The 22,463-nt window shown below is 41.3% G+C and overlaps 1 protein-coding gene across 8 annotated transcripts in view; it reads right to left on the bottom strand.

The window, feature by feature from the left end:
* Nucleotides 1–22,033, bottom strand: part of LOC112250426 (dynein axonemal intermediate chain 3) — a 37,080-nt gene extending 15,047 nt beyond the window's left edge. The window contains exons 1-4 of one of the 8 annotated variants that reach the window (XR_002953527.2): nucleotides 21,754–22,010; nucleotides 21,289–21,524; nucleotides 6,871–7,000; nucleotides 6,479–6,575 (exon numbers count right to left, since the gene is read on the bottom strand). Coding sequence is in view for 4 of the 8 variants with exons in the window: in XM_024420579.2 (XP_024276347.1) it covers nucleotides 6,479–6,575; nucleotides 6,871–7,000; nucleotides 21,289–21,329 (268 nt within the window). In the remaining 4 variants the exon portion in view is untranslated. The other 7 variants (XR_002953526.2, XM_024420579.2, XM_024420560.2 and 4 more) reach the window with 7 other exon arrangements.
* Nucleotides 22,034–22,463: the final 430 nt, after the last annotated feature.

The raw sequence follows: 22,463 nt of genomic DNA, 5'->3' as shown, positions 1-22,463 counted from the left end.
CATCTGTAGAGTAAGAGATACGAGAAACCTTACGAGGTACGTCATTTCCGGTCACAACTTGCAGGCTTGTTTTCGAGTTGCTGTGCGTTTTGTTGCCAACCTGTTTTGCTACCTGACAACTTTACGGTTTTCACTTTTTAATTACCGTTCATATATTTATTTATTTTTTCCTCAACTTTTTCAACTTTTTCACTCCGGACGCTTTATCTGGACACGATTCGTCAGGACCTCCAACAGCCGAAGCTAAGTAGTAACATTAACATGATGCCTTCTAATTGCAGCCGCTGTACTCGCCTTACGGCGAGGATAGCTGTGCTGCAAGCCCAGCTTCAGACGCAATCGTTAGGCAAGGGTAATTTCAGTGTAGGAAAGGATGAAACAGCGTCTGTGCCACCAGTAAGTACAGATAGTAGTATAAATCCCCTGACACAGTCCCCGCAGCCGGACAACTTTCTCACGGTTTCTGGAAGGAAATGCTGTAGGAACGCTCAACCGGTGTCGCTCATTCAGCCGACAGAAACTTTCAACCGGTTTTCCCCATTAAGCAGCGGGTCGGAGTCAGAGGCCGATTCTTCTCTGGTCTCTACTCCTCCCGTTACGGGGTCTGAGACGCCGAAGCTTCCCACCATTAGCTCTGACAAATTGAAAACTCTAGTCATTGGCGACTCCATTACCCGCAGCATTAGACTTAAAGCGAATCATCCAGCGATCATACACTGTTTACCCGGGGGCAGGGCTACCGACGTTAAGGCTAATCTGAAGATGGTGCTGGCTAAAGCTAAAACTGGCGAGTGTAGAGAGTATAGAGATATTGTTATCCACGTCGGCACCAACGATGTTAGGATGAAACAGTCAGAGATCACCAAGCGCAACATAGCTTCTGCGTGCATATCAGCTAGAAAGATGTGTCGGCATCGAGTAATTGTCTCTGGCCCCCTCCCAGTTAGGGGGAGTGATGAGCTCTACAGCAGAGTCTCACAACTCAATCGCTGGTTGAAAACTGTTTTCTGCCCCTCCCAAAAGATAGAATTTGTAGATAATTGGCCCTCTTTCTGGGACTCACCCACAAACAGGACCAAGCCTGACCTGCTGAGGAGTGACGGACTCCATCCTAGCTGGAGGGGTGCTCTCATCTTATCTACCAACATAGACAGGGCTCTAACTCCTCTAGCTCCACAATGAAATAGGGTGCAGGCCAGGCAGCAGGCTGTTAGCCAGCCTGCCAGCATAGTGGAGTCTGCCACTAGCACAGTCAGTGTAGTCAGCTCAGCTATCACCATTGAGACCGTGTCTGTGCCTCGACCTAGGTTGGGCAAAACTAAACATGGCGGTGTTCGCCTTAGCAATCTCACTAGGATAAAGACCACCTCCATTCCTGTCATTACTGAAAGAGATCATGATACCTCACATCTCAAAATAGGGCTACTTAATGTTAGATCCCTTACTTCAAAGGCAATTATAGTCAATGAACTAATCACTGATCATAATCTTGATGTGATTGGCCTGACTGAAACATGGCTTAAGCCTGATGAATTTACTGTTTTAAATGAGGCCTCACCTCCTGGCTACACTAGTGACCATATCCCCGTGCATCCCGCAAAGGCGGAGGGGTTGCTAACATTTACGATAGCAAATTTCAATTTACAAAAAAAAAAAATGACGTTTTCGTCTTTTGAGCTTCTAGTCATGAAATCTATGCAGCCTACTCAATCACTTTTTATAGCTACTGTTTACAGGCCTCCTGGGCCATATACAGCGTTTCTCACTGAGTTCCCTGAATTCCTATCGGACCTTGTAGTCATAGCAGATAATATTCTAATCTTTGGTGACTTTAATATTCACATGGAAAAGTCCACAGACCCACTCCAAAAGGCTTTCGGAGCCATCATCGACTCAGTGGGTTTTGTCCAACATGTCTCTGGACCCACTCACTGTCACAGTCATACGCTGGACCTAGTTTTGTCCCATGGAATAAATGTGGTGGATCTTAATGTTTTTCCTCATAATCCTGGACTATCGGACCACCATTTTATTACGTTTGCAATTGCAACAAATAATCTGCTCAGACCCCAACCAAGGAACATCAAAAGTCGTGCTATAAATTCACAGACAACACAAAGATTCCTTGATGCCCTTCCAGACTCCCTCTGCCTACCCAAGGACGCCAGAGGACAAAAATCAGTTAACCACCTAACTGAGGATCTCAATTTAACCTTGCGCAATACCCTAGATGCAGTTGCACCCCTAAAAACTAAAAAAAAATTCTCATAAGAAACTAGCTCCCTGGTACACAGAAAATACCCGAGCTCTGAAGCAAGCTTCCAGAAAATTGGAACGGAAATGGCGCCACACCAAACTGGAAGTCTTCCGACTAGCTTGGAAAGACAGTACCGTGCAGTACCGAAGAGCCCTTACTGCTGCTCGATCATCCTATTTTTCTAACTTAATTGAGGAAAATAAGAACAATCCGAAATTCCTTTTTGATACTGTCGCAAAGCTAACTAAAAAGCAGCATTCCCCAAGAGAGGATGACTTTCACTTTAGCAGTGATAAATTCATGAACTTCTTTGAGGAAAAGATTATGATTATTAGAAAGCAAATTACGGACTCTTCTTTAAACCTGCGTATTCCTCCAAACCTCAGTTGTCCTGAGTCTGCACAACTCTGCCAGGACCTAGGATCAAGAGAGACGCTCAAGTGTTTTAGTACTATATCTCTTGACACAATGATGAAAATAATCATGGCCTCTAAACCTTCAAGCTGCATACTGGACCCTATTCCAACTAAACTACTGAAAGAGCTGCTTCCTGTGCTTGGCCCTCCTATGTTGAACATAATAAACGGCTCTCTATCCACTGGATGTGTACCAAACTCACTAAAAGTGGCAGTAATAAAGCCTCTCTTGAAAAAGCCAAACCTTGACCCAGAAAATATAAAAAACTATCGGCCTATATCGAATCTTCCATTCCTCTCAAAAATTTTAGAGAAGGCTGTTGCTCAGCAACTCACTGCCTTCCTGAAGACAAACAATGTATACGAAATGCTTCAGTCTGGTTTTAGACCCCATCATAGCACTGAGACGGCACTTGTGAAGGTGGTAAATGACATTTTAATGGCATCGGACCGAGGCTCTGCATCTGTCCTCGTGCTCCTAGACCTTAGTGCCGCTTTTGATACCATCGATCACCACATTCTTTTGGAGAGATTGGAAACCCAAATTGGTCTACACGGACAAGTTCTGGCCTGGTTTAGATCTTATCTGTCGGAAAGATATCAGTTTGTCTCTGTGAATGGTTTGTCCTCTGACAAATCAACTGTAAATTTCGGTGTTCCTCAAGGTTCCGTTTTAGGACCACTATTGTTCTCACTATATATTTTACCTCTTGGGGATGTTATTCGAAAACATAATGTAAACTTTCACTGCTATGCGGATGACACACAGCTGTACATTTCAATGAAACATGGTGAAGCCCCAAAATTGCCCTCGCTAGAAGCATGTGTTTCAGACATAAGGAAGTGGATGGCTGCAAACTTTCTACTATTAAACTCGGACAAAACAGAGATGCTTGTTCTAGGTCCCAAGAAACAAAGAGATATTCTGTTGAATCTGACAATTAATCTTAATGGTTGTACAGTCGTCTCAAATAAAACTGTGAAGGACCTCGGCGTTACTCTGGACCCTGATCTCTCTTTTGAAGAACATATCAAGACCATTTCAAGGACATCTTTTTTCCATCTACGTAACATTGCAAAAATCAGAAACTTTCTGTCCAAAAATGATGCAGAAAAATTAATCCATGCTTTTGTCACTTCTAGGTTAGACTACTGCAATGCTCTATTTTCCGGCTACCCGGATAAAGCACTAAATAAACTTCAGTTGGCTGCTAGAATCCTGACTAGAACCAAAAAATTTGATCATATTACTCCAGTGCTAGCCTCTCTACACTGGCTTCCTGTCAAAGCAAGGGCTGATTTCAAGGTTTTACTGCTAACCTACAAAGCATTACATGGGCTTGCTCCTACCTATCTCTCTGATTTGGTCCTGCCGTACATACCTACACGTACGCTACGGTCACAAGACGCAGGCCTCCTAATTGTCCCTAGAATTTCTAAGCAAACAGCTGGAGGCAGGGCTTTCTCCTATAGAGCTCCATTTTTATGGAACGGTCTGCCTACCCATGTCAGAGACGCAAACTCGGTCTCAACCTTTAAGTCTTTACTGAAGACTCATCTCTTCAGTGGGTCATATGATTGAGTGTAGTCTGGCCCAGGAGTGGGAAGGTGAACGGAAAGGCTCTGGAGCAACGAACCGCCCTTGCTGTCTCTGCCTGGCCGGTTCCCCTCTTTCCACTGGGATTCTCTGCCTCTAACCCTATTACAGGGGCTGGGTCACTGGCTTACTGGGGCTCTCTCATGCCGTCCCTGGAGGGTGCGTCACCTGAGTGGGTTGATTCACTGTTGTGGTCATCCTGTCTGGGTTGGCGCCCCCCTTGGGTTGTGCCGTGGCGGAGATCTTTGTGGGCTATACTCAGCCTTGTCTCAGGATGGTAAGTTGGTGGTTGAAGATATCCCTCTAGTGGTGTGGGGGCTGTGCTTTGGCAAAGTGGGTGGGGTTATATCCTTCCTGTTTGGCCCTGTCCGGGGTGACCTCGGATGGGGCCACAGTGTCTCCTGACCCCTCCTGTCTCAGCCTCCAGTATTTATGCTGCAGTAGTTTATGTGTCGGGGGCTGGGGTCAGTTTGTTATATCTGGAGTACTTCTCCTGTCCTATTCGGTGTCCTGTGTGAATCTAAGTGTGCGTTCTCTAATTCTCTCCTTCTCTCTTTCTTTCTCTCTCTCGGAGGACCCGAGCCCTAGGACCTGAGCTCCAGGACTACCTGACATGATGACTCCTTGCTGTCCCCAGTCCACCTGGCCATGCTGCTGTTCCAGTTTCAACTGACCTGAGCCCTAGGACCATGCCCCAGGACTACCTGACATGATGACTCCTTGCTGTCCCCAGTCCACCTGACCATGCTGCTGCTCCAGTTTCAACTTCCACCTGACTGTGCTGCTGCTCCAGTTTCAACTGTTCTGCCTTATTATTATTCGACCATGCTGGTCATTTATGAACATTTGAACATCTTGGCCATGTTCTGTTATAATCTCCACCCGGCACAGCCAGAAGAGGACTGGCCACCCCACATAGCCTGGTTCCTCTCTAGGTTTCTTCCTAGGTTTTGGCCTTTCTAGGGAGTTTTTCCTAGCCACCGTGCTTCTACACCTGCATTGCTTGCTGTTTGGGGTTTTAGGCTGGGTTTCTGTACAGCACTTTGAGATATCAGCTGATGTACGAAGGGCTATATAAATAAATTTGATTTGATTTGAGTAAGAATGATTGGAGCTACAAACTATTAAAAGCTATCTATGAAATGTTTTGCTCTATGACGCTCACAAGCTACTGAAGAGTCATTAGACGGTAAGGGGTTCCTCTACATAGAAAATCATATGAAATACAAGAACATAGTGTCTATAATACTGTAATAAGCTCACATAGTTGATGTTACAAACTCCAAATTCCAGACAGTTGTCACTGACTAGATGGATACTCATTTCCCACTGAGCAAACCATTTCTGAATGTACAGTATTCATATGCATTCATTTTAATCAGGTTTTTGCTTTGGCAGACCTTATTTGTTTTATTGACATTTGTCAATAAAACTCATGAAGGCAACTGTTTATGTCAAATTGTTTGTGTTCTACTTGTAACCCTGGATGTCCTGAAAAGAAAATGGTAAAGCACTGTGTTGTGAGGCTAAATATAAGGTCTGGACAGATCAAGGAAAGTCATGTAAATGAATAACACAAGGCAAACTGACCTTGGGCTCAGGAACTTAAAGTGTATTAATTCCATAACCTTCATCAAAGCTGGTTTTCTTGTTGATGTATCACCCAGGACTAATGGACATCTTTTGGCCCCAGGGGCTTGGCAGCATATTGCAAACAGCTGACAGTCAATAAAGCTATTGCCCTTTCACTATGAGAGCCTTGTTTGGGTCTTTGACGGATCGTTAAAAACAGTGTGAAACCAGATGCGAGAGAGCCGAGGCGGTTTGGGCGGCCATGCCCCACTGATCATGGCGCTCACTGATCCAAAGTAGAAACTGAGACAGTGCACACTCACACACAAGCAGGTCGTACGCAATGTACACACACACACTGGCAAACACAATCCAAAAATAGTGTGTGCCCTGCGGGTCCATGACACAGAGTAACCAGTCTCGTTTCTGTTATAGCTTTTATATTTTTCTCCTAAGATTCCTGATTTAAGGACAGATTGTTTTTTTTTTTGGGGGGGGTCTTCCTGCCTTCACAGTTCAGTGTCCTGCTCACCTACAGTATGTTGCTTCAAGGTGATCGAAAAAAAGGGTGGACACGAGAAGAGGAAAAGAAGACTAACAGCAAGAGAAATGAACAGAGGGAAGAGAGATGCTCACCTGCATTTCTACCTGTATGGTTGTCACAGGTGTTGTCTCGCAGGCTGAATTTCAAAGGGCTGTACTCTGCGTCGGTATTGATCTTAGGCAGGGAAACCTGACATAACAGAGAGAATAGCTTTGACATTTATCTAATACCTTTAGAGAACTGTCAAACACACAGTGCATTACTAAATCAGGCATTTTTTCGTATATATTTGAAAAAAAGAGTGAAACACCACTCTTTCATTATGTTCTACTGTATTTGTAACTCAGATTAGACGTGGAGGGGAAGGTAGATGTGAAGGTAAGAAGGGTTAACATGGGGATTGACATTATATGTGCCAGGAGTGTTACCACTAAACAACAGGGTTTGTTATAAACCAGTAATGCTACAGTATGTTATGCCGTACCCTGAATCGTGGTTTCCAGGTTGAGGTGTTTGAAGGTGTTGGGAACTCTGTGAGGATTCTCCAGGGGTTTCTCCTCTGCCTTCCTCTGGTCGGCCATGGTCTGGGAGCACAGATGTCCCAAAACATCACACTGCGGTGTCAGAGAGAGACAGAGAGACAGACAGAGAGACACAGACAGAGACAGACAGAGGGTAATTCAGTATTTCTTTTAAATAGGATGATTGTATTTAGTCAGGTATTTTATGTTTATGTCACTTTGAGCCTATACTGTACCAGTCAGTATCATGACACAAGGCGAGACCCAGATGCAGATGGTTGGAGTCTTACAATATTTATTAATCCAATAGGGTAAGGCAAACCAGACAGTGCAATTGTCTTTGTTTTTTTATTGACGGATAGCACACTCCAACACTCAGACATAATTTACATTTATGTTTAGTGGGTCCGCCAGATCAGAGGCAGTAGGGATGACCAGGGATGTTCTAGTAGAAAATCCTTGCCTAATGAACTAATGTTCACTCCATGCAAGCATAGAGCATGAAGAAAGGGTTGCCTTGTAAGTCTCCATTGGTATTATTACTGCACATACAGTACATTGTGTTTCAAAATCTTGCCTAACACCTCTTCTCTTCCTTGGTAAATGAAGCTGTGTGAAAGGCACGTAGCTAGTGATATCATTAGACAACAGCACTATAAAGGCATCATGACAAGTTACTTGAAGATGTGTCACCTGGTATTATATGCTCTGACCTGTTAGGGAGGCTTGTTTTGACAGGATCCCTGACTGTAGATGGACCACAGTAATATGTCTAAAAGCCAATTGTAACATTCACCCTTGACCTCTCCTATAAACCTCTTACTATAGCCCTTCTCTGCTGTAGCTGCTTTCACTGATCCACCATCTCAGATCCTGCTAAAAATGAATTGCATAACGGTCAAAGTGCTTTTAAGTCCGATTGGATTGCAATTTATACAGGGTCATCATTCCAAAATTAGACTCAGAAATCATTAGATCGATAAGAGGGCCTAGTTGACCCTTTTCACGTAAAGTGTTTGAATGTCAGTGTGTAAATTAGGCGTGAAAGCTTTAAAGCGTCGGCTTTGTGTTGAGTAGTTCTCCCATTCTCTGGTATTTTGGGCACTTTGTTAGTGTTTACTTTAGATCTGATAAGGTGGGCGCCGAGTGAGTTGGAAAACAGGAAAACTTTCAAGAATTTAGAATTTAGAAGTAGAAAAAAACACATCTAAGTCAAATAGCCAAGCACAAAAGACATTAGTATTTTTCCCATGGTAAGAACCAACAAAAATGATAAATGTTTTTACATGATCTAATAGATTTGTATTCTACAGTGGAAGCAGCATCCTTTCAAACTGTAAATCACAATGGCTGTCATTACTCAATACTTTTGAGGAAACCTGTTGTACTTAATATATTTGAGTACATTTACTTAAAGTGATAGTGTAGTCTTTACTCAAACCAATAGAGTCACCGTGACCCTGTACGGTGTCCAAATTTGAGTTGTATCAACACAAATGTAACGCTCCCACTAAGCCACAGCTCCAATATAATTTCCCAGAATGCCTTTTCAAGTGAATTGTAGAGTTACTAACCATGACTGTATTTGTTAGTGACAGAGACATGGTTCTGTGGCCTTCATCCAAGGTGAACATTATCGTTAAACTCTTTATGACAATACATAACGCGTAAGGCCTTGTCGAGGCCTAGCTTTACTCTAGTACAGTGCCATAACATACCTGGTTTATAGGCCACATTAGGCATTCAAGTAGGGTTGCAGAATTCCAGTAACTTTAACCAAAATTCCCAGATTTTAATCTTCCAACAGATATTTCTGGAAAAACCTGGGAAATTCACCAGAATTCCACAATCGTACCTGCAAGTCATATTATGCGGACATGTGATTCCAATTGGAATCTAGCCAGAGTTAGGATATCCAACAGTTAGAATATTTATTGACCTGCATTTTTATCTTCATAATGACTGCTAGACATAGGGACAGTGTGAGGAGACTTAGCTAAGCCATTAAAACTGGAACAACCGTTTCAGTAACGGATGCAAAAAATCCAACAAAATGAGTGGCTCTGTTTAGAAAAATGTATGTTATTTATCTTTGTGTAGTATAGGATTATTCAATCAATCACTCAATGTACATGCAAAGACGCAGATATTAAAAAAAATTCGTGAAAAAAATTACCTACAGTAGAGCATGCTGGATAAAAAGTTCTTTTGTTATCATAACCTAAAAAATGTACTTGATGTGACTTCTCAATTTAGTTTTGAGTCAGTACCATATAAACAGTTTAAGTAATGATTACTGTTCATTGACTTTGAGTTCAACTTACTGTAAGTATTTGAGTTAAAAATGCCTTGGGGTTTATAGTGTGGTAGTCATAGAAAAACAGCAGAGAACAAACAGCAAACTGCAGGATGTCATACACACTGAAAAGGTCAATCAATAGTCTCCATAACATAATAGTACTATGGAAGATACAGAGTTACAACTATAATATAAATCACATTCTGGTTTGAATTTCCACTCGTAACAAAACAACTAAATGTACAGTATTTGAACTCTCTCTTTGGCATAGATAATTCTAAATACTTCATTGTAACAGAATGATCATTTCTATTCTATTATATTCCATCCAAGACCAAAATCAAACACTGTAGTTAGTTGCTTTGTTAACAGTCTAAATTAAACCAGACTGTGGTTTATATTACTGTACATACTGCCTAAAGCAGAGCATGCGATTGAACTTTTTACTTTGGCAACCACAGTTGGCTCTGTTTCTCATGAGGGCTGAGTTCACTGGATTATTTGAAAGAGATCTAGACTAAACAGTGTAGCTGCATGCTTGGGGATGCTGTATGTCTACTGGATGGGCCTTGATGTATGTCACTGGATTCATCCCAAATGGCACCCTATTCCCTATACTGTGCACTACGTTTGATAAGTTAGTAGCAGGTGCTAGTAAGAGCATGCCTTTCAAAGCACTCGTTGTTAATTTGCCTTTAGCTGATAGAACTGACCATGTTCGTTCTGCCAAAATGTAATCAGATGTGTGTTTTATGTCAGCCGTGTGTTTGTGTACGTGTGTGTGGTATCGGCTGTAACCGTCCTATCAGGGGCCTACATACAGCGCTTAGTTAAGAGCTGGAGTGTGGTGTGTGTGAGTGTTGTTGACTCTGGATAATGGATGTTGACTGGAGTAAACAGAGAAACAGATAAATGAAGGGAGAGAAGATGCAGCCTTATGGTTGTTACATGTATTCATTTTCAGTCCTGTGGCCTTCACCAAGAGATATCCAAGGTGAATAGAATATATGTAGTTCAGCTAGTAATTTAAATACATTTAAATTCAAAATCTTGGTAGTGTTTTCAGTAGTTAATTAACTACTTTTTTTGCCATGTAGCGGAGTAGCTAAATACTGGAAGTACGTACTGTAGCTCTTTTTTGCTCAAATAAATGTGGGCAAGAATGTACAATTGTTTTGGCATTAGACCTGCTTAATTCTGACCTAAAACATAGTTTTTGTGTTTGACAGACTAAATTACACATTCTGTTAACATCTGAGTCTAGAGTGAACTGTTCTTGCAGTCAGTAGTCTATGGCATTTCAAATTTAGATATAATTTATCATGAAGAAGCTTCCCCAACACTGTACATACAGTGGCTTCAGAAACTATTCATACCCTTTGACATATTCCACATTTTGTTGTGAATTCAAATTCAAAATGGGTTAAATATATTTTTTTCCCTCACCCATCTACACACAATACCCTATAATGACAGTGAAAACATGTTTTTATAAATATTTACAAATCTATTGAAAATGAAATACAGAAATATCTCATTTACATACGTATTCAAACCCCTGAGTCAATCCTTCGAGAAGCATCTTTGGTAGTGATGACAGCTGTGAGTCTTTCTGGGTAAGTCTCTAAGAGCTTTCCACACCTGGATTGTGCAACATTTGCTCATTGTATTTTTCAAAATCCTTCAAGCTCTGTCAAATTAGTTGTTGATCATTGCTAGACAACACATTTCATGTTTTGCCATATACTTTCAAGTAGATTTAAGTCAAAACTGTAACTAGGCCACTCTGGAACATTGACTGCCTTCTTGGTAAGCAACTCCAGTGTAGATTTGGCCTAGTGGTTTTGGTTATTGTCCTGCTGAAAGGTGAATTCATCTCTCAGTGTCTGGTGGAAAGCAGACTGAACCAGGTTTTCCTCTAGGATTTTGCCTGTGATTAGCTCCATTCTGTTTCTTTTTTTATCCTGAAAAACCATAACATGATGCAGCCACCACTATGCTTGAAAATATGTAGAGTCTTACTCAGTAATGTGTTGTATTGGATTTGCCCCAAACATAATACTTTATATTCAGGACAAAAAGTTAATTGCTTTGCCATTTTTTTTGCAGTATTACTGTAGTGCCTTCTAGCAAACAGGATGCATGTTTTGGAATGTTTTTTATTCTGTACAGACTTCTTTCTTTTCACTCTATCAATTAGGTTGGTTTTGTGGAATTTTACATTTTAGTAATTTAGCAGACTCATATCCAGAGTGATTTATAGTGAGTACGTACATTTTAATTTGTACTGGTCCCCGGGGGATATCAAAACCCTGGCGTTGCAAGTGCCATGCTCTCCCATCTGAGCCGCACGGGACCACAACATTGTTGATCCATCCTTATCAACATTGTTGATCCATCCTTATCTCTGTATCTCTGTACTCCACACATATGTTAGTACACATACATGTGGAATACAGAGATACGTTAGTCATTCAAAAATCATGTGAAACACTCTTATTGCATACAGAATGAGTCCATACAACTTGTTAAGCAAATGTTTACTCCTGAATACTTATTGACTTAAGACATTTCAGCTTTTTTCATTTTTATTATTTTGTTTAAAAAAAAAAATCCAAAAACATAATTATACTATGACATTATGGGGTGTTGTGTGTAGCCCAGCGACACATTTTTTTTTAACCTAATACAGTGCCCTGAAGCTCATAGTTTACCAAACACATCAGGCCTGAAAGTCACATTATGTTGTCTTGCAACGGATGTGTAAATCCTAGTGCTGTTATGTTTGATTCAGAGCAGTGTACTTCAAAGCACTTGGCGTTTCAATGGCGTTTCATTTTTTATTGTGAAACAAACAAGAAATAAGACAAAAAAAACGGAAAACTTGAGTGTGCATAACTATTCAACCCCCCCAAAGTCAATACTTTGTAGAGCCACCTTTGCAGCAATTACAGCTGCAAGTCTCTTGGTATGTCTCTATAAGCATGGCACATCTAGCTACTGGGATTTTAGCCCATTCTACAAGGCAAAACTGCTCCAGCTCCTTCAAGTTGGATGGGTTCAGTGGGGTACAGCAATCTTTAAGTCATACCACATATTCTCAATTGGATTTGAGGTCTGGGTCTAGGACATTCCAAGACAGTCTCAAATCTCCTGGAGACTGAAACAGGTTTCCCTCAAGAATTTCCCTATATTTAGCACCATCCATCATTCCTTCAATTCTGACCAGTTTCCCAGTCCCTGCCAATGAAAAACATCCCCACAGCATGATGGTGTTCTCATGGAGATGAGAGGTGTTGGGCTTGTGCCAGACATAGCGTTTTCCTTGATGGCCAAATAGCTCAATTTTAGTCTCATCTGACCAAAGAACCTTATTCCATATGTTTGGGGAGTCTCCCACATGGCGAATACCAAACATGTTTGCTTATTTTCTTCTGGCCACTCTTCCATAAAGCCCAGCTCTGTGGAGTGTACGGCTTAAAGTGGTCCTATGGACAGATACTCCAATCTCCACTGTGGAGCTTTGCATCTCCTTCAGGCTTATCTTTGGTCACTTTGTTGCCTTTCTGATTAATGCCCTCCTTGCCTGGTTCGTGAGTTTTGGTGGGCGGCCCTCAATTGGCAGGTTTGTTGTGGTGCCATATTCTTTCCATTATTTAATAATGGTTTTAATGGAGCTCTGTGGGATGTTCAAAGTTTTTGATATTTTTTTATAACCCAACCCTGATCTGTACTTCTCCACAACTTTGTCCCTGACGTGTTTGGAGAGCTCCTTGGTCTTCATAGTGCCGCTTGCTTGGTGGTGCCCCTTGCATAGTGGTGTTGCAGACTCTGGGGCCATTCAGAACAGGTGTATGTATACTGAGATCATGTGACAGATCATGTGACACTTAAATGAAGTCCACCTGTGTGCAATCTAACTAATTATGTGACTTCTGAAGGTAATTGGTTGCACCAGATCCTATTTAGGGGCTTCATAGCAAAGGGGGTGAATACATATGCACGCACCACTTTTCCATTTATTTTTTAAAATACTTTTTTGAAGCAAGTAATTTTTTTCATTTCACTTCACCAATTTGGACTATTTTGTGTATGTCCATTACATGAAATCCAAATAAATATCCTTATAATTTACATGTTGTAATGCAACAAAATAGGGGGGTGGGGGTGAATACTTTTGCAAGGCACTGTAGATCTTTTTGGGCTACCCAGTAGAGTAAATGTAATTCATGTTCATCGGTTTTGTTGTACTGTCAAGTACATGCTAAGGCTGGATGCAAAGATTTGTAGTTCCATTGAGGTTGATAGAGGTGTCCGTGTTCTTCAAAAGCCTATGCAAATTCCAATGTTGGAGTAGCTACCACTTTATTACTATATGTAAACAGCAATGTTAATATTATTTATATTATATTGTATATTAAGTCAAAACATGTACACATTTCAGTCAAGTTAAAAGATAATCAATAATTCAGTAAATAAACAGTTTAATAAATAATAAGGAATTACATTATTAAGTCATGAAATCATAGCACAAAAATCTAATCAACTGCTCATTAAAAGGCATGCTGAAAAAAAAAACGATGAACACCACAGAAAAACTTATATTCGATGGCTGGGTAGAGGTGGCGGTTGTGGTGACCAATGCTGTGTCCAGGGTTGACGAAGGGGCTGGTAACCATGGCTGGGTACCGGGTCTACATAGGGGAGGAAGGACCATCTGAGGCGCAAGCAGACACATAAGGAAGATCTGGAGGTCAACGGTGGCACTCCCTTGTGGCCTGCTCGCTCTGAGTGAAGGTCTGTGTCTCGTTTTGTGATCTGGTACTGGAAACCGGGAACTGAGTTGATGCTGGGACTGGTGCTGGAGGAAGTGCAATGCAGCGGCAAGGCTGGACGCTGGAGGACAGAGGGAATAAACAGGGCCTAGACCCACCTGGCCACGGAGCACTCACAAACAGATGGGACGTGTGTTCAGTGTGAGTGGGTCCGTGGGGGCAGTTCTCTCTACGTACCTTGTGGTGTCTATGGATGGATTCCCTAGTGGGGATGCAACTATGAACAGCCATCTGGAGTGTGTCTTTCTGTTCTGATGGTATTGTCAGGGACATGGTGATGGGTAACTGGGGTTGAGAGGGCTTCTGGTGGGTAGTTTTTGTTGTTCGGTGGTTCTTGGCTGTTCACAGGTCTGACTGCTTGGTGGCCCCCTAAACTGTCTTGGTGGAGGGATCGGGGGTGATATGACTGGTGAAGGCAGCTCAGAGGGTCCGGGGGGACTAGACTGTTACCTTTGCTTTGTCTCCAGTCATTCAGGTGTCGGAGTGGTCCGTGGACTAGGGGAACAGCACCAGCTGCAGTCAAGCCACTGTCACTAGCACTGTCCCCTAGTCAGTTGAAAGAAAATTCAATCGAAGAGAGACAAAAGAATGTAGAGAGGAAAACAAAAATGTTGAGTTTAGAAACTTAAGCAGTCATTCTGATTCACATGCAAAATGTCAAAACATATGAGAACATTTCATTTTTCTCTCATGGCTAACTACCAGGAAGTTTGAAAAGACAGGCTGAGTGGGCGGGGAACTTATATTCATCAGCTCACCTTGACTGACAGCTCTTTGAAATGCCTATGACAAGAATAATTATTTTTTTATACATTTCCTGTTTGGCATGTCTCTTGTTCAGCGGTTCACAGATGCAATGATGGATGTGTTGAGATGACAACTGCGTCAGAGTTTTAAACTACCCTTGCCCCCCTTTTGTTCCATGCTGGCTGAAGACGTAGCTAGTCAGTAACTAGCTAGCACCAGACACAGATGAAAGGGGAGACAAATACGTATCTTTGCCTTGGATAAATAGTGTAGCAAATGGCTTGGAGATAATAAGCTATCTCTGCACTTAGGGAAAACTAAAGCAATTATTTTTGGATCCAGACCTAAATTGTGTAGGTCGTCTGAAATCAGAGTGGAGTTAGGGGGTGAGGTGCTGACTACTAAAACCTCTGTCAGCTACTTGGGATGTATCCTTGATGGAAGCTTGGGAGGTGTGAGCATCGCAAATAAGGTGCTAGGGAAGGTTAATGCCAGGACTAAGTTTTTGGCTAGAAAGTCCAAGCTGCTTGCTGGTTTGGGGGCTTATCTAAACTTATGAAGGGGAAGCTCCAGATAGCCCAGAATAAGCTGATCAGGGTAGTATTGAAGGTGAGTCCACGTACTCACATAGGCAGGAGCTGCTTCCAGGAACTAAACTGGCTGCATGTTGAGGCTAGGGTGTCCCAGATTAGACTAGGTTTGGTTTACAGGAGTATTTATGGTCCTGTGCCCAGATATCTAAGTGATTACTTTCCTAGTGTTAGGGATGCACACAATCACACCACCAGATCAGGTGTTGCTGATGTGTGCTTAAACAGGTTCAGGAGTAATGCTGGGAAATGTCGTTTCTTGTATACTGGAGCTTCAGAATGGAATGAGTTCCCCCTTCCCATAAAAACAACATCCTCTCTGGGCAGCTTTAAAAAATCAAGTAAAAATATGTTTGATGTCTTCTGTGCCCATATGAATAACCCCTATGATGTAACTGGAATGATGAGATAGATGTTCTTCTCTGTTTTTGTTTTATTATTTCACTGCCATACTGTGTTCCATCTTGTCTAGCCATCTCGTCTCAAGAGGACCACAATGGAAATAAGTCCCAGACTTTGTTTGTTATCCTCGATGATTTTATTCATGTGCATGTATGGCTTTTTCAAGTTTTATGTGTGCTTGTTTTTTTAAATGGTCGCATTAATAAACTAAACTAAAACTTTTAATACCTTGAGTAATTAATCTATTTCCGATACAATTGGCTGGAAACCATCAATGCTTGAGGAAGGTTAATTTCCCTTTCAGTACTTCTCAGATGTTGGCAGTACTTATTTAAATTAGGTAAGAGATTATCATGTTACCATTGGTGTATTAAAATGAGAGTTAGGGTGATGTCACCATATCCCCTCAATAATCCCACCTCCTGAATCCAAGTGTTTGACATGGGAGAGGGGCACAGTAACTTTATGATCAAACTTGATCAACATAATGTGGAAGCAACAGTCATTTTTTCCTACTTTGATTTGGTTCATACAAATATCATCCAATTTACTGAAAAACATGATTTTGACTGTTCATGACCTTTAACATTATGAACAGGAATGACATTTACTCTCACGGGTGGCCAAAAGTAACTATCTGAAAGCCAGATGTCCAATAATCCACGCTTCCAATCTTATGATAGGCTGTCACCACTACAATATATTATTAAAAAGGTAAAACATGTTACCCATATCATCACCAAAAGGATTCTATTTGAACCTTTACACAGGGGTTCCTCAAATGGCGGCAGGTAGCCTAGTGGTTAGCGCTTTGGGACAGTAAGCAAATGGTCACTGATTTGAATACCTGAGCCGACAAAGTGACAAATCTGTGGATGTGCCCTTGAGCAAGGCACTTAACCCTAATTTGCTCCAGTAGTGTTGTACTACGTACTACTATGGCTGACCCTGCAAAACAGCACATTTCACTGCACCCATCTGGTGTATGTGACAATAAAAAACAACTGTGTGGCACTCTTTTGAATCCCAAAATGTTCTTTGAGGCTCTTTTACTTCTAAGAATGTAATAGACAGAGATAGAGACTTATGAAGGTTGGATAATTATTTTATTTAACTAGGCAAGTCAGTTAAGAACAAATTCTTATTTACAGTGACGGCCTACTCCACTGGCCAAACCCTCAAGACACTGGGCCAATTGTGCGCCGCCTTATGGGACTCCCGATCACGGCCGGTTGTGGCTCCGCCTGGGAACGAACCAGGGTCTGTAGTGGTGCCTCTAGCACTGCAATGCAGTGCCTTAGACTAGTGTGCCACTTGGGAGACCACCTCCATATGGGATGGCGGTGGCAATGGCTTTGGACTCACCAGGTTGTACTGTTACAAAGCAAATTCTCCAGTGTTGGAAAAAAAATACACTGAGAGTGTTAAATCAACACAAAGTGTGTAGTCTGTGGACCCATATAGACACTGGGAAAGTGTTACATCAACACACTGCTTAGTGTAAAGCCTTATTCAAGCATAATTCGAGTGCCTTGCATTTTGAGTAAATTCTAGAGTTTACCACCCATGACCGTACAGTATTTGTTAGTGACACAGACACGGTTGTTGCATTCACCCTTTTTCAGTTCCATGGAATTCACAAAATTAGATCCTAAGTGAATATGCTGTCAATAAATAAAATACTTATTTAACACAATGCCATACGTATTTAACTAATACAGGGGCGTGAAAATCACACCCATCACTTTGAACCACATCCGTCATTATAACATTATCATTACCAGCATGCTCTATTGCAGGAATACTTTTTATAATTGTTTGTTTTACCCCGTTCTCTGATGAGCATCTTTCTTTCTTTGTCTTCATACTTGATACTTGTTTCAAAATCTATGTTTGTGTTTGATTGATTCATTAATTCATCTTATTCTACCCAAATATAAATTACAAAAAATGTTTCTAACTTATCCAATATGTTACTTGGATTTATTGCGCCCGTTACTGAAATGGTTGTTTCAGTTTAGATGCTTTAGGTAGTCGCAAAGCTTAGTCTTCTCCATGCTGTGCGACAGACCCGGTGGAACGCATGGTGAAACAGAGAAGAAAGACACTGTCTGTCCTGCTGAGTTTTGGTGCAGAGTCTTTTCCTGGCAAAGTCAAGTTAGACTGTGTCAGTTATTCCGCGCAAGCATTTTTCCACAAACCCATCATGGTGTTTTAGGTGAAAAGCTTATGGTCATGTTGCAGCAGTGATGTGATGAGTGTGCAGGAGTGCATAGAAAAAGGAATGTGTAGTTAACTGTATGGGTACCCATGGTGCTGGAGATCAGAAGTGTCCGGTATACAATTTACTCGAAAGGCAAGGCACTCTGGGAAATATCTGAGTAAGAATTTACACTAAGCAGTGTGTTAATTTAACACTTTAACACTGTCTCTATATGGGTCCACAGACAACACTCACAGTGTTGATTTTGTTTTAAACACTGGAGAATTTGCTGTGTTCTAATTAGGTCTGGTTTTGCCAGGGTATATGGTTAGGTTAGGTTTGGTTTACCAGAGGTATATGGTTAAGTTAGGGCAGAGATAGTCTACAATGTTGTAGTAATGTTCCGCTTGCTTAAAACCTGTTTGGGCTAGGGGGAATCATTTTCACGTTTGGATGAAAAGCGTGCCCAGAGTAAACTGCCTGCTACTCAGTCCCAGTTGCTAATATAGGAATAGTATGAGATTTGGATAGAAAACACTCCGACATTTCTAAAAAATTTTGAATGATGTCTGTGAGTATAACAGAACTCATATGGCAGGCGAAAACCTGAGAACAAAATCCAACCAGGAAGTGGGAAATCTGAGGTTGGTCATTTTTTTAACTCATTCCCTATTGAAGATACAGTGGGATATTGGTCATGTTGCACTTCCTAAGGCTTCCACTAGATGTCAACAGTCTTTAGAACCTTGTTTGATGCTTCTACTGTAAAGGAGGTGGGAATGAGTTACAGGTCTGGCAGAGAGCCACGAGCTCGTGACGCGCGTTCATGTGAAAGTTACCTCGCGTTCCATTGCTTTTCTACAGACAAAGGAATTCTCCGGTTGGAAGATTATTGAAGATTTATGATAAAAACATCTTAAAGATTGATTCCATATATCGTTTGACATGTTTCTACGAACTGTAATATGACTTTTCGTCTGAACTTTTGCCTGGACCTGCCCACGCGTCATGAGTTTACATTGTGTACTGAATGCGCAAACCAAAAGGAGTTATTTGGACAACCCCTGTGTCAGATTTCAAAAAGAAATTCTCGGAAAAAGCAAACCATCAATAATCTGAGTACAGCACTTAGAGACCAACACAACCCAAAAAGATATCCGCCATGTTGGAGTCAACAGAAATCAGAAATAGCTTTTTAAATAGTCACTTACCTTTAATGATCTTCATCAGAATGCACTCCCAGGAATCCCATTTCCACAATAAATGTTTGTTTTGTTCGATAAAGTCCATAATTTATGTCCAAATACCTTGTTTTGTTTGCGCGTTTAGTTCACAAATCCAAACTCTCGAGGCGCGGGCAAGTCCAGGCGAAAGTTCAGACGAAAAGTCCAAAAAGTTATATTACAGTTCGTAGAAACATGTCAAACGATGTATAGAATCAATCTTTAGGATGTTTTTATTATAAATCTTCAATAATGTTTCAACCGGACAATTCCTTTGTCTTTAGAAATGCAATGGAATGCAGCTAACTCTCACGGGCGCGCGCAGGTCTGAGCTCATGGCACTCTACCACACACCTGGTTGAAACAGCTCTCATTCTCTCCCCCTTCACAGTAGAAGTCTCAAACAAGGTTCTAAAGACTGTTGACATCTAGTGGAAGCCTTAGGAAGTGCAATATGACCCTATAGACACTGTATATACGATAGGCAATTACTTGGAAAACTACAAACCTCAGATTTGTCACTTCCTGGCTGGATTTCTGTTATACTCACATACATCATTCAAACAGTTTTAGAAACTTCAGAGTGTTTTCTATTCAAATCTACTAATTGTATGCATATTCTAGCTTTTGGGCCTGAGTAGCAAGCAGTTTACTCTGGGCACCTTATTATCCAAGCTACTCAATACTGCCCCCCAGTCCCAAAGACGTTTTAACAATGACTTCACATGAGGTATACCACTGGGATCAAGTCAGTGTTTTTAGGACATTGGGTTGTACGTTAGTGTTCATTGTGATGTTATTTCCACTGCTGGTGCGTGTACTCTGTAATTGTTCTACGTGGGCGGATATATCCCATAACACAACCTGAGATGACAACAGCACAAAGAAGTTTATTAGTCAGAGTGTGTCAATACCTGTATCTCAACACCTACAAAATGCTGGTTTAAAAACAACCCAATTTGTGTTCTTTGGTAACCCAGTGCTGGGTAAATATTGTACAGAGAAAAAAGAAATGTCTGCAACTCTGCTATGCTCCGATGGTGATTTAATCATACACACAAAAAAATAATAATGTTGATCCGTGTTAGATCTTCGTCATGACATGTTCTTCTGTCCTGCACCTGATAAGTTGGATGTGCATATTTGTATATTTTTTCAGAAATATTGGACAGAACACACGCTGGGTTATTTTTGACCCAGACAGTTGGGTTGCGTGAATAACCCAACATGTTGGCTTGTTGCGATTATACCAAACATGGGTTAATTTAAACATCAGTTGGGTATTTTTTACTTTCATGCTGGGTTGACCGAGCAGCTGGGTCGTTTTTAATGTAATCCTTACACTGTTAGCCACTTTTGTCATTTGATCTGTCATTTACTGTATTAATTAACATTATGATACTGTATAAACTGAATACAGCAGATTACCGTATAATGCACTGTAAAACACCATACATTCATTTTACAGCACACTGTCAGACCTTTCTGTAATTTCAAAAGTAAAACAATGTAGAATGAAAATGTTGTAGGCGGTGGAAAGAGTCTCTGGCTCATTAACATATTTTAAGGCGTGCCTTGTAAGTGGCTATACTTGTTGAACCCATGATTAAGAATTCTGTACCACCACACAAAATGGTAACATACTGTATTTTAGGAGTTTTACTAAACCTAGTCCTGAAACTCTGCAGTAACTTACTGGCCAATAGCTACAAGTAATTTAATTCAGAATGCAGTACTCAGTTGTGATTTTAGCATGTAAATCTTGGTGGGGCCAAAAAATGAAAGTGGGATGTATGCCAGCAAAGCCACTACACAACACTAAACTATACATTGATTGCACTATAACGGTGACAAACGGTGCCCACAAACTTTTAGGGCGTACATAAAGCTGTCCCAACAGCAGTCCCAACATCTTACCATGGCACTGCTACACCTGACTATAAGCAGAGCATTGTCTGGCAGCGAAACAATTCATTCAGCCTCGTTTACTGCCTTTAAAAAAACATACTGATATGACTGACCATATCTCTCTGGCGTATTACATAATTTATGCAGCAACATATAAGACATTTTTGGACTGACCTTGTTGTGAGCGGCGGTCCTTCGTTGGCAAATTTTGTCATCAAAGAAAAAGATTTACAATTCCGAATTGGATGACCGTTCAAAACGTATTTTCCCAGTCTGAATTACCAGTTGCAAGGCTTGCGGTTAGCCACTGTCACCGATTCCTTCCAAACAACTCATTGTTGGATTTGTGCTGCAAACACTTCAGATGACTCTCGCTCCAAAGCCTCCTCATCCCACACGGCCACTATGGGCTGCATGAGTCAGGCACACATTATAAATGATGAGAATAGGAAGGATGACATTCTTCATGAGCTGTTTTGAGTTTAATCACTTACTTTCATTTCATTATTCTTTCTAATTCATGTATATACAGTTGTAAAATGTGATTTCCTACTGTATGTCACAGAGTACATGCAGAATACACACGGTTTAAAAAAAGATGATTCTGACAAGCAGATTACAGGTAATAAATGGACTCACCTTTAGGTGCCTGTCCTTTGCTTCCACTGTTAGAAGCAGGTAGAAGCTGGATACGTCGATGAAGACCCTGACGTAGACCAGGAGGAGCTCATCCTAAAGGTAGTCCTGTTTTATCACACACAAGAAAGGTCATTGAGTGCACAGTGCACTGCACACGGGGAATTGCAGGTCTGCATAACATGAGGGTGTTATGAAATATGATACTTTTAAACCAGAGCAGAAGTACCCTGACTAAAACAGCGATATCTATTTAACACTTTAGACTCAACATCATTTTAACATTTGGTCATGACACAAAATGTGTGTCATTGTGAGTGAGACATTAACAGTATTAGCACAAGATCATTAACAAGGGCTGGGGGGGTCTGGGTCAGTAAGAGCCCGAGTTGTTGTCACAGGGTGTTAGAGGACAAACAACCACCCACACGTCACCGTGGAAACGGCACTACACCACACAGCGGAGTGATATTTGATGATCTAGTCTAGTGTTGGGGCATGCTACAAAACACAGGAAAGGTGGATGCTAGGTGGAGTAAGAAGAGTAAGATGGGTCTTTATATATTTAGAGTGAAAGGAAATAGAGTGAAAGGTGGGTACTAAGTTGCCCTTTCCCAGACGTGTTTGTGCTGTCTTTCCATCTCTTATGGTTAAAAACAGAAACAGATCTGAAACCACAACCTGGTCTCAGAGCATTTCGTATTATGTCTGCG

The sequence above is a fragment of the Oncorhynchus tshawytscha genome, linkage group LG01, assembly GCF_018296145.1.
Source record: "Oncorhynchus tshawytscha isolate Ot180627B linkage group LG01, Otsh_v2.0, whole genome shotgun sequence".
NCBI lineage: Eukaryota > Metazoa > Chordata > Actinopteri > Salmoniformes > Salmonidae > Oncorhynchus > Oncorhynchus tshawytscha.
Note: the sequence above shows the minus strand (reverse complement) of the source record. Positions and strands in the feature narration are given on the sequence as shown.